Source organism: Lipophrys pholis (assembly GCF_963383615.2).
Source record: "Lipophrys pholis genome assembly, chromosome: 8".
NCBI classification, from domain to species: domain Eukaryota; kingdom Metazoa; phylum Chordata; class Actinopteri; order Blenniiformes; family Blenniidae; genus Lipophrys; species Lipophrys pholis.
This window is the reverse complement of record NC_137630.1, coordinates 229,132-241,654: the sequence shown is the minus strand read 5'-3', so window position 1 is coordinate 241,654 and position 12,523 is coordinate 229,132. Positions and strand designations below refer to the sequence as shown.

The window sequence follows — 12,523 nt, the reverse complement described above, 5'->3', positions numbered from 1 at the left end:
ATACAGTATTTGTCCAGTAAGAACTGGTTTATCATTGCTAATGACATAACCACAATAGTTGCTCTTCATTCCAAATTTTCCATTCCTGTATATGCAGAAACACACAATACAGCGTTTTTAAGGACCTCTAACTGTATTACCGTGCCTCCATCTCAAGCCTCTTGCTCTCTGGCAGGTCTTCAGGCCCTGAAGTTCTCCTTAGAGCTCTAAGCACCAGGGCCAAGGAAGTCTTTATATACAGTGGGGCAAAAAATTCCTACAATGTGAATTCCTGGATTTTTTTTTCACATTCTGTCTCTCACAGTTGAAGTGTACCTATGATGAAAATTACAGACCTCTGTCATCATTTTAAGTGGGAGAACTTGCACAATCGGTGGCTGACGAAATACTTTTTTGCCCCACTGTACAACACTTCAAAGCATTTCAATGATGGTATCACCTCTGTCACTTGGTACATCTTATATTGCGACTTTGATCTGGAAAAATCCAGTATCCATGCTTACTTTGCAAATGTACAGCCTGTTATTTAGGAAGACCATGGATCATCCTAATCCCTGCTCTGGGATTATGCCTGTGGATGTCTGCTACAATGCCATCAAGTTCATCATCAGTCAGTGGAGTGTACAAATCTGACAACCTGTCAAAAGATTATACAACAGCCAAATGTAAAAACTGAACATCTTTTGACTTCCTGTCATTTATTTATTCTTTTTAAATGACTGTCACTAGTAAATAAATTTCTTTTTGTGTAAACAATATTGATTAAGCTCTATGAAATACTCACCATGGGATGCCATTCTCCTTCTGATGGTTCGAGTTGACACTCCAAACAGTTCTCCTATTTTGCCAGCGGGTAATCCCTGAAGAATCTATGACTCCATTATGTCCACCGGTGTCTCTAGTCTTGGTGGTCCAGGTCCTCACTGCCTCGCTTCAAGACGTAGTTGCATGTGTACCTAGGAAACCACAAACGTGAGATCTTGAAAAGAATCCCCACAATATCTTTTCTGAATCTATCATTGTATGTCTGATCCAGGCTACTGTTGGAAAGTTTCATTCCTATCGTGAATATAACCACAGTTAGACTGACAGCCTGGAGACAGATGCCGTGCACACACAAACTTGTCTTTTTACTGAATGGAATTGCACCGACACCTCTTCACCTCGGCTCTCGGTGACTCTGCTGTAATCTGTCCGTTTGTGTAAGCTGAGCCCAGCGCTGCCCATAGCTACTGCTTCCTTCGGCCATGGCTGATAATTAGTGCATTGTGAATGCCTAATGTGTGAGTCAAAGTCATGGTGTGACTTTTGTCCCCCTGACGACTTGTCTACCAAAATGAGCGATGACATGACAGGATCTATTTTACGCTGGGGATAAGGCACTGACTTCCACACAGCTTCGTCCATTTCTGCGTTGGTCAGAACATATTTCTCCAAGACCTTCCATGACATCGTCCACCAACCTTAAAATATAGTCCCTTGGAAAACTGTCCTCCACGTACCAAGCAATTGCTAATAATTCTCGTTGAACGCCTCTTCTCAACTCGTCCACGTCCGTCATATTTAACTTTCCCTCTTTTACTTCAAATAAATCTGCATATGCGTCTACTTCCTGCTACTACAGAGTCACTGCAAGCAGGAATGGTGTGATCAGGTATGGACGAGTCCCCCTGAACAGAAAGACCCCTCACAGCCCTTGATGATTTGCTTTGTATTGCTTTTGTCATTTCCAGACGGCTTGACTCGTCCAGTAAATGACAAAAACAAATGAAAAAGAGACAAAACAGGAGAAGCATTGACAAAATGGAATAAACAAAGACAAGACAGAAAAAGAAAATGACTACCTTTGTATATTTTTTGTATTATTGATTCTCTTTATATTTCCACATTTATTTCCTTTTAATTTTGGCACTCCTGTGATTCCATATGCATGAGCTGAACTTCAGGTCTGATGCTGACCCCTTCAGACCGAGATCAACAGATGACTGGAACCCCCTTTCTCTCTCTGCTGCATCAGTGGCTCCTCTTCTCTCCATGCTCTAGTCTTCCTAGTCTCCTCTTCTCTCCATGGTCTCCTCATCCCTCCATGCTCTAGTCTGTCTAGTCTCCTCTTCTCTCCATGGTCTCCTCATCCCTCCATGCTCTAGTCTGTCTAGTCTTCTCTTCTCTCCATGCTCTAGTCTTTATAGTCTCATCTCTATGCTCTAGTCTTTCTTGTCTCCTCTTCTCTCCATGCACTACTCTTTCTAGTCTCGTCTTCCCTCCATGGTCTCCTCATCCCTCCATGCTCTAAACTTTCTAGTTTCTTCTCTCCATGCTCTAGTTTGTCTAGTCTCATCTTCCCTCTATAGTCTCCTCTCCATGCTCTAGTCTTTCTAATCTCCCCTTGTCTCCATGGTCCCCTCTTCTCTCCATGCTCTAGTCTTTTTAGTCTCCTCTCCTCTCCATGCTCTTGTCTTTCTAGTCTCATCTTCCCTCCATTGTCTCCTCTACTCTCCATGCTCTGGTCTGATCGATACCAAAATGTTGGTATCATGACAACACTGTGTGAGTGTGTGTGTGCTTCAGCCTTTATATATATATATCCATTGCAGATAGAGTCGGCCTGTATATAATTTAAAAGGTCTGTTAATGACAGGTTATAGATGAGAGACGGTGAGGTCTGTTAAAGACAGGTTATAGAGGTTATAGATGAGAGACGGTGAGGTCTATTAAAGACAGGTTATAGAGGTTATAGATGGTGAGAGACGGTGAGGTCTGTTAAAGACAGGTTATAGATGGTGAGAGACGGTGAGGTCTGTTAAAGATAGGTTATAGATGGTGAGAGACGGTGAGGTCTGTTAAAGACAGGTTATAGATGGTGAGAGACGGTGAGGTCTGTTAAAGATAGGTTATAGATGGTGAGAGACGGTGAGGTCTGTTAAAGACAAGTTATAGATGGTGAGAGACAGTGAGGTCTGTTAAAGACAGGTTATAGAGGTTATAGATGGTGAGAGACGGTGAGGTCTGTTAAAGATAGGTTATAGATGGTGAGAGACGGTGAGGTCTGTTAAAGACAGGTTATAGATGGTGAGAGACAGTGAGGTCTGTTAAAGACAGGTTATAGATGAGAGACTGTGAGGTCTGTTAAAGACAGGTTATAGATGAGACGGTGAGGTCTGTTAAAGACAGGTTATAGATGGTGAGAGACAGTGAGGTCTGTTAAAGACAGGTTATAGATGAGAGACTGTGAGGTCTGTTAAAGACAGGTTATAGATGAGACGGTGAGGTCTGTTAAAGACTGAAAATGTTCATTGGCAGTAGTCGGGACTATATGGATGTTGAAATCACCCAGAAGTGGAGCGGCTGGGGACATGGAGGACAGTTGGGTAAAAAATCAGTGAAATCAGACAGAAATAATGGGCCGTTTCTAGGAGGGCCGTAGAAACAGGCAGCAAAGAGTGATTGGGAACCAAGAAGTCTGTTTAAATGAGGAGACAGTCGGAATGGAGACGGGGCAGAGGGGAATGTGGCTTTAATGGGCGGAGCCAGTTAGGAGCCATGGGCGGAGCCAGGGAGGAGAACGCCACAAACAGTGACCACATCACTGCCTGTTCCGGGATGCAGGTCGGCCAGTAACCAGGCTGAAGTCAGGCCCGGGAGTGAGCGCTCCCTGGTGGTCACTGCAGGAGCAACACCGTGACAGGAAACTGTCGGGCCACCGGGCAAGGTCCAGCCCAGGAGCAGGATCAGACGACAGCGGTGGCAGTGGAAACCCGGTGTACTGCTTTCAAACTGGCTTTTCTTTTCTTCACGGAGTGAGGAGCGGCAGCCAAAACGTGCCGGCGTCCTCAAGTCACGTGATCTTATATCACCAACCAAGAATGGCATCCAGGGCGGTAGCCTTGCAGTTCTCCTGGCTCGCTGGGCTGCTTTTCTGCTTTTGAGAGTCTTAGTTTCATATCAAAAAATGAATAGCTTATTTATTTACCGTCCCTCTTTGCTCATTTGCGGTTTGATCCGGGGATTGTCTGAGTGTTTATCAATCGTACCGGTGCACTATGCCAGAGTTCTTATTCTCTGTGGTTTTGATCCCTTTAGACACTTTTAACTTCAGCCTGTTTGTGAGGCAGCCCAGCCAGGACGAGGGACACAGGTCCTTCCTTCAGCCACGTTTCCACCGTGCAGAACGTGCAGGAAAGGAACGGAGCAGTTCGGAGCGGTACGGCAAAGCAGACACCGACCAAAATTTGGGTGGTGTTTCCCCCGCAGAGGGGAGGGTTAAAATGTAGGTGGGGTTTAGAGCTCCTCAGATATGTGACTTTGCAACAGTAATCTCGGCCGAGGCGACAGACCTGGACCTCCTGAATCCTCTGTTGCTTTGCACTACTTCTTTAGTTCTTTTAGTTTATGTGCTGCAGCTGAACGTCCGTGTTGGTTCCTACAGCGCCAACGTCGCCCGGCTATCCACTCCGGGGTCACATAGCCAGGCGGTGCCGGTGTCGCTCCGCTGGTTGTGACGGCTGCTACTTCCACATAGAGGCCGAGATGGTGTACGCGATGCCAGGACAGACACCGGGGCTCGGGGCTCGGACCAGCTCCAGTGTCCGGGAGCACCGGCAGGTTCCAGTGTTGGGGAACCGGGGCGGCACGCGGCAGTTCACATAATGGAGAACCGACCAGCGACATGATGTGGTAGAGCATCGGTTATGGCCGTAGCATCTGCTCCACAGTCCCGGTCTCCGTCCTGCCTCACGTCTCCTATTTAGGGACCAACAAGAAAGTTGAGCAACAAAAAACTAAACAAATAAACCAACGAGTGTGAAGCTGGATCTGGTAACAACAGAGGGTTCATACAGCCACATAGTAAATATTGAGGGCGGGTAGTAAATCACTGACCAATCAGCAAACGGCTCCTCTATTCAATTCAATTCAGTTTTATTTGTAAAGCTCTAAATCACATCAACAAACATCTCAAAGCCTCTTACAATGATAGAGAACAACAGAACCCAACTAAACCTTCCAGAGCCTCTTACAATGATAGAGAACAACAGAACCCAACTAAACCTTCCAGAACCTCTTACAATGATAGAGAACAACAGAACCCTACTAAACCTTCCAGAGCAGCAGATGGTCCAAGCAACAGTGGAAACCAGGAAGAACTCCCTCTCAGGAAGAACAGTTCATAAGAAGTCCCTCTTCAGGAAGAAAGCGTGGGGCGGACCCTAGACTCTGGAAGGGGGGGGGCATCCGCCTTGACCGGTTGGGGGGAGAAGTACATGGGATAGGACAGGGAGAGAGAGGAATAGAAGAGGGAGAGAGAGAGGAATAGAAGAGGGAGAGAGAGAGGAATAGAAGAGGGAGAGAGAGAGGAAAAGAAGAGGGAGAGAGAGAGTGGCAGACAGGCCAGAGAAGTACAAATACTAAGAAAAGTCTATGATGAGCGTTGGACTCTAAACCAGACCTGTTCCATGGTCCTGAGTACCCCAATGGCGGGGTAATGGAGAAGCCTCCACCTTTGGAGCGGGATTTTCCAGAAAACCATACCAGTCCATTCCTGAAGTTTTGGTGCGGTGGAAACACGCCTTGAGTCTGTGATGTTGACTGATGTTACTGTCTCCGACCACAGAGCAGTGCTCTTCCAGGTTCCTCTCTAAACCTATTGTGTCCACAGTGGAGACTCTGGAGGTCTGGATTCAAAGTACTTTGAAAGGAGAGACGCTGGCGTTCCCGTCCACGGCGTCTCAGCGACTCTGCTTCACCAAGGTGCTTCCATCAAACATGACTGGCTTCCTGCATGAACACCAACTTTCTGGTGGAATAAGAACATTTCTCTTTCTTGTCCTGCAGATTTGCCACAGCGTGCCAAGTCGTCGGCTTACTTCTCAGCATGAACCGTGCGCCTCCTGCTGTCAGCGCCCGTCAAGGGGTCACTGGTGGGAATCCTGCTTTGGTTCTAGTTTGTTAGCTGGTTTCAACTCATGCAGGGAATATTCCAATAAAAATCTTTCATATGCTGGATTCTGACTGGAAGCTTGTATGAATGTATACATTGCCTTCAATTTTACTTTCTGTAATGTTAGTACTAATGCTCAGGGTACCGTGCTGTAATGTTAGTACTAATGCTCAGGGTACCGTGCTGTAATGTCAGCACTAATGCTCAGGGTACCGTGCTGTATTGTTAGTCCTAATGCTCAGGGTACCGTGCTGTAATGTTAGTACTAATGCTCAGGGTACCGTGCTGTAATGTCAGCACTAATGCTCAGGGTACCGTGCTGTAATGTTAGCACTAATGCTCAGGGTACCGTGCTGTATGTTAGTACTAATGCTCAGGGTACCTTAGGGGTGATTGACAAGACGATATTAGATGGTGAAGGATTAGAACGTGTTGACAAGCTGACCAAGCAGAGAGTTCGCAGAACCATCTGTAGAACACGTTCTAATATTGCAGTTCTATGCTGATGCAGCACAAGTTTCACGTGCACCTCACCAACCAATCAGTGAATCAGGAGCGTGTCTCTGTGTGGCGAGGAAGCCACGCGGCTGAAGGTGAAACGGGGAGTTGGTCCTGAAAAGAAACTCCGGCTCCAGCGGGTGGAAACTCTTTGGTTTTTCCCACGACGACAAAACAAGTGTGATTTGCTCACGGCTGCGTTGCACAAACAGTGTTCAGATGTAATCGATCATGATGCGCCTCCTTTTCAGAAGGAGAGAAAAACTGTAAATGTGTGATAGAGTTCAGGAAGGAACCAAATCTTTTGACCGACTCATTAACATGAACGATGGGAACCGAATGGCGTTTGGTTGGGAGCCGTTCTTTCTCTCTCTCCCTGAGTTCACACCTCTCTCTCCCCTCACGCAAGCGCCTCCTTCTCCTGCAGAGTGAGACGGAGAGAGCATCGGGAGGAGTGCAACAACTCATAATGTTGCACGAGTTGTGCACGCTCCCTTCACGTGAGTCCCTCAGTGAAAAACCCAGACAAACAAAGGAGTGCCTCAGAGACGGCAGTCAGTCAACAGCAGCCTGGAGGACGGGGAGGACCGTCTGTCCTCGTTCTGCAAAATGAGGCCGAGGAAAAGGAGCAGTATTTGGATGTACTCTTCGCTTGAGGCAGACAGTGAGGCAGAGCGCAGTATTTGGATGTACTCTTCGCTTGAGGCAGACAGTGAGGCGCAGAGCGCTGTATTTGACCGAAGATCATTTCATTTAAAGGAGACATATCATGCTTTTAAATCCTTCCTTTTTACATATAAAGCGGAACTGCAATGCTTGGGTCTGAATTCCTCATTATTAGAGCTCCACAGGCCCCTTTTCTACCCCTTTTCTGATGTGCTTCTGAGAGCAACTCGTTTTGGTGCGGTCTCTTCAAATGCAAATGAGACACTTCATACCCCTCCTCCTCTCCAGGTTGCAGAGGTGACACTCGGTTCAACTCCACCCTGTTCGGCCATCTTTGTAGTTTGATAGAACAGATACAATTATCTAGCGGCGCAGAAACTTTATATTCACACATTATTTACAAAATGTCAACAACGGAAGATTTGTCCATCCAGCCATACATGTTGGAGCCAGAGTCGGACCCGGCGGAGCGAGATGACAATGACGATGATGCACCTGAAGAACAACGTCTTCATATGGATGTAACGCAATGGTGTGTTACTATATTTACACTAACTTCTCCATCCATGACCACTACTACAATACTGCCTGTATTACAACGACTATTTAACACAGAAATTACATTATAATCTAAAACGAGCACACAGCGCTAACATATGAAGACGGTGCAACTGCTAATGCTAACAAAAGACAGGGACGTCTTATCATCACACGTTTTAGCGTTATATACAGCTTACCGAAGTGCTCTGTTCGTCGTCTCCATAGATAGAAGGAACTGACCGCTCAATCAGACCAAGTCTTTCGGCAAATCCTTCTTTATACTGGCGGAGGTTGATGAAGCAGTCGTCCTTAAAGTGCTTCGCGCACACAAAAATGACCTTACCCACAGATGTGGGTACATTTCTGTGAAAAATAAAACTCAACCAGGCACTTCGAAAAGGTTCTGATGCTGGGAGACGGTGTAACGAAGCTTGTGGGTTACTACATCCAACAACCGAACATTTCCACTTATCCTCTCGTAACTTCGGTTGGACTACAAAATCGCAGCGAGAAACAAAAATGGCGGATTGCTCGAAGTGTCGATGTCCTAGTTTGGCAGTTCCGCTGCGAATACTGTGACGTCATTGTTCAAAAAACGTAATAGAGAATAGAAAAATCGAAACAGATTGCAAAATATGACCAAAACAGAATATAAAGATATCAACGGAGCACCTGAAGAGACTACTTTGAACTTTTCTGTACTTCTAAACACTCTAAATATACAACAAAATGCATTTAAGATCTAAAAAAGTGGATTTAGCATGATATGTCCCCTTTAAGTCTGGAGCCACAAACAATTTGCACAGGCATTTTAAAACTCAACGCCCCACTGTTAAAGCGTCCGAGGTGAGGAGAGCATGAATCTGACCATGAAGTGGAGAGTGCCAGTACTTCTGCCTCCACATCAGGCAGACGTTATACCAGCTCCAGCAGCTCAAGCAGCTCCTTCACTGTTCTGATAGAAAAACCCTTGGCAGGAGCAGTGTGTCCACTAGAGGGCGCCAGGCAGCGTGGCATCTAGCCACACACTGCCGTGTGCCGCCACACGCTCCAGTACGCTAACAAGTGTATCACTCATTCTTTAATCATGTGCAGCATGTAGCCTCGCTACTGTGTGAGCCACGAAACTCCTTAGCATTTAGCATGTAGCCTTGCTACTGTGTGAGCCACAAAACTCCTTAGCATGTAGCTTCGCTACTGTGTGAGCCACGAAACTCCTTAGCATGTAGCATGTAGCCTCGCTACTGTGTGAGCCACGAAACTCCTTAGCATGTAGCATGTAGCCTCGCTACTGTGTGAGCCACGAAACTCCTTAGCATGTAGCATGTAGCTTCGCTACTGTGTGAGCCACGAAACTCCGTAGCATGTAGCCTCGCTACTGTGTGAGCCATGAAACTCCTTAGCATGTAGTCCCGCTACTGTGCGAGCCATGAAACTCCTTAGCATGCAGCATGTAGTCTCACTACTGTGTGAGCCATGAAACTCCTTAGCATGTAGCCTCGCCACTGTGAGCCATGAAACGTCTTAGCATGTAGCATATAGCCTCACCACTGTGAGCCATGAAACATCTTAGCATGTAGCATATAGCCTCGCTACGAAACTCCTTAGCATGTAGCCTCGCTACTGTGTGAGCCACGAAACTCCTTAGCATGTAGCATGTAGCTTCGCTACTGTGTGAGCCATGAAACGTCTTTGTATGTAGCATGTAGCCTCACTCCTGTGTGAGCCATGAAACACCTTAGCATGTAGCCTCACTACTGTGTCAGCTATGAAACTCCTTAGCATGTAGCCTTGCTACGGTGTGAGCCATGAAACTCCTTAGCATGTAGCATGTAGCCTCACTACTGTGTGAGCCATGAAACTCCTTAGCATGTAGCCTTGCTTACGGTGTGAGCCACGGTGTCCCTGATGGTCAGCCAGAAGATATCCAGGCCAAAGTTCCCAACATGCTGTGCTGTGGTGCCGGAATCTCAGCAGAAGATTATGGATGACATGGATATTGTTCATGGCCTGGGCAGATACCAGGGAACGGCAAACAAGCCCAGGACGACTCTCATCCGCTTCACAAACAGATCTACCAGAGACCTTTTGAGGAGGACGGCAAGAACAAGTGAGTACCTGAAAAATAACAAGCTGAGGTTCTCTGAAGACCTGGCTGCTGATGATGAAGCCATATGGAACCGGCTGTGGCCCAGGATTCCTGTTAAGCCTCCAAGATGACAAAGTGAGGATTCACTGAAAACAACTCTGAGCACAGAAATGTTTCAACTACTACCTCAACATATTGTGAGGCCAAAGCAACAAGAAGGTGTGTTCTGTGAATAATGGAGGAGGAGAGAAAAAACATATATATACGTATATACATATAAAGAGAGAAATGAAAGGAGGTTCATTATTCTTTTTTTTCAAACTGTAATGCTTAACACACACACACACATATATATACTGAGATTGGTTCATCATCAGACCAACGCTCATCATAGACTTTTCTTAGTATTTGTACTTATCTGGCCTGTCTGCCACTCTCTCTCTCCCTCTTCTTTTCCTCTCTTTCCCTGTCCTATCCCATGTACTTCTCCCCCCAACCGGTCAAGGCGGATGGCCGTCCTTCCAGAGTCTAGGGTCCGCCCCACGGTTTCTTCCTGAAGAGGGAGTTCTTATGAACTTCTCTCCATGCGAGGGAGTTTTTCCTGGCCACTCTTGCTTGTTACACCTGCTTGCTTTGGAAGGGTTTAGTTGGGTCCTGTTGGACTCTATCTTTGTAAGAGCGCTTTGAGATGTTTGTTGATGTGATTTAGCGCTTTACAAATAAAATTGAATTGAAATTGAATTGAATAAATACAGCTCTGGAAAAAATTAAGAGACCACTGCAAAATAATCAGTTTCTCTGATTTTACTACTTATAGGTATGTGTTTGAGTAAAATGTAAATTTTTTGTTTCATCCTATAAACATCTCGTGGCCAGCCCAACCTCCAGACCTGGACCCCATTGTAAACCTCTGGAATGTGATGAAGAGGAAGATGGAGGGTCACAAGCCATCAAAAAAAGCTGAGCTACTGGAGTAGAATAAAGGCACCCAAGAACAATGTGAAAGACGCATGACAGCTGGGATTAAAAATCAGGCTGATTCCAGTGAGTGAGTGAAAACATTCGTATTGTGTTGTTTTAAAATGAATAGGATCTTGTTTTCTTGACATCATTTGAGGTCTGAAAATATTGCATCTTTTTTGTTATTTTGACCATTTCTCGTTTTCTGCTAATAAATGCTCTAAATGACAATATTCGTATATGAAATGTTGTCAGTAGTTTATAGAATGAAACAAAAATGTTCATTTTACTCAAACATATACCTAGAAGTAGTCAAATCAGAGAAACCGATCATTTTACAGTGGTCTCATAATTTTTTCCCAGAACTCTATATATATATATATAAGTGTTAAGCATTACTGTATATCTTTTTTTTCTTGTGCCTCCAAGTTTCTTGCCTTGTTTTGTATAGACATTTTATTGTACTCCTCATTAAAATCTGTTCATATTTCCCCCCAAAAGTTGCCAAGGACTGCTTCAGATTTATTTTGAAAATAAGACTTACTTATTTTTAATCTCACTGTACCTGTACATGTGACAATAAAAGGCATTCTGTTCTATTCTATTCTATTATTATTAGTCGTTGACTTTACATAGACTTTGGTTTCTTATTATTATAGTGATGGGGGGGGTTGTAATTTGCTACCTATATTTGAAAGATAATCTGAAACCCTTTATTTTCTTCAACCCTTCTTAATTCCCAATTATTACCTCTGTTTTTGGGCGAGTGCAAATGTGTGCCAATGTGGCAAGATAAGGAATACTCCGGAGCTGAAGGCGAATCTTGTCTTTACTATTTACCAACAATAAACCAATATAAACCAGCAAAGAACTCTCAAGCCCGGGAACCTAAAACCACGCCCCCTTCCCACAGTCCTGCTGGGTGAGATGCCTGGGTCAGCTGAACGCAACCCAAGCATAACCCACGGCAACCGGTCCACCCAGTTACTGTCAGACAGTGCAGCACACAGTGCTGCTTTGAGGGACCGATAAAAACGCTCACACAAACCATTAGCCTGAGGGTGGTATGCAGTAGTACGGTGCACCTGCACACCCAAAGACCCCACCAAAGCCCTGACACAAACAGCGGGGCCCCTGTCAGATGTGATATCCGACGGGGCACCAAAACGCGCGTCACGTCTGCAGATGTCGTGGAGGACAGAGGGACCGCCTCTGGCCACCTGGTGGTTCGATCCACCATTGTGAGCAGGTGGGTATAACCCTGCGAAGGAGGCAGAGGGCCCACCAAATCCACATGCACATGGTCAAATCGTCTGGCTGGAAGGGGGAACGCTTCAAGGGGCGACGTAGTGTGCTGGTGGACCTTAGCACGCTGAATCGCCACACACACAGCTGCCCATTCTTTGACATCCCGGCGAAAGCTCCACCCCCAGATGCACAGGACACACAAGCACACGAGACGGACAATCAGCAACACGGTTTGCTTTACCAGCCACGTGTCGGATGTCAGTTGTGAACTCAGAGATGGATGCCAAGTGGTGCTGCTGGCGAGCAGACCACGGCTCTGTCACCTTGGACATTGCAAAGGTCAGCAGTTTATGATCCACATAAGCTGTGAATGAGCGGCCCTTCAGAAGGAAACGGAAATGACGGGTCGCGAGGTACAGCGCCAACAACTCGCGGTCAAAAACGCTATGCTTGCATTCACTGTCTCGCAGCTTGCAGCTGAAAAATGCAAGGGGCTGCCAAACTCCAGCCACCTGCTGTTCTACCACGGCCCCACCGCTATGTCAGACGTGTCAGTCGTTAAAGAGATGGGTGCCGGATGGGCCAGA

At 46.0% G+C, this 12,523-nt stretch overlaps 1 protein-coding gene across 1 annotated transcript in view; it reads left to right on the top strand.

The window, feature by feature from the left end:
- Positions 1-6,000, top strand: part of sass6 (SAS-6 centriolar assembly protein) — a 55,653-nt gene extending 49,653 nt beyond the window's left edge. The window contains exons 13-14 of the mRNA XM_080470159.1: positions 5,654-5,745; positions 5,830-6,000. Of these exons, the coding sequence (XP_080326285.1) occupies positions 5,654-5,745; positions 5,830-5,873 (136 nt within the window). The 3' untranslated portion in view covers positions 5,874-6,000. The remainder of the gene's footprint in view (positions 1-5,653; positions 5,746-5,829) is intronic.
- Positions 6,001-12,523: the final 6,523 nt, after the last annotated feature.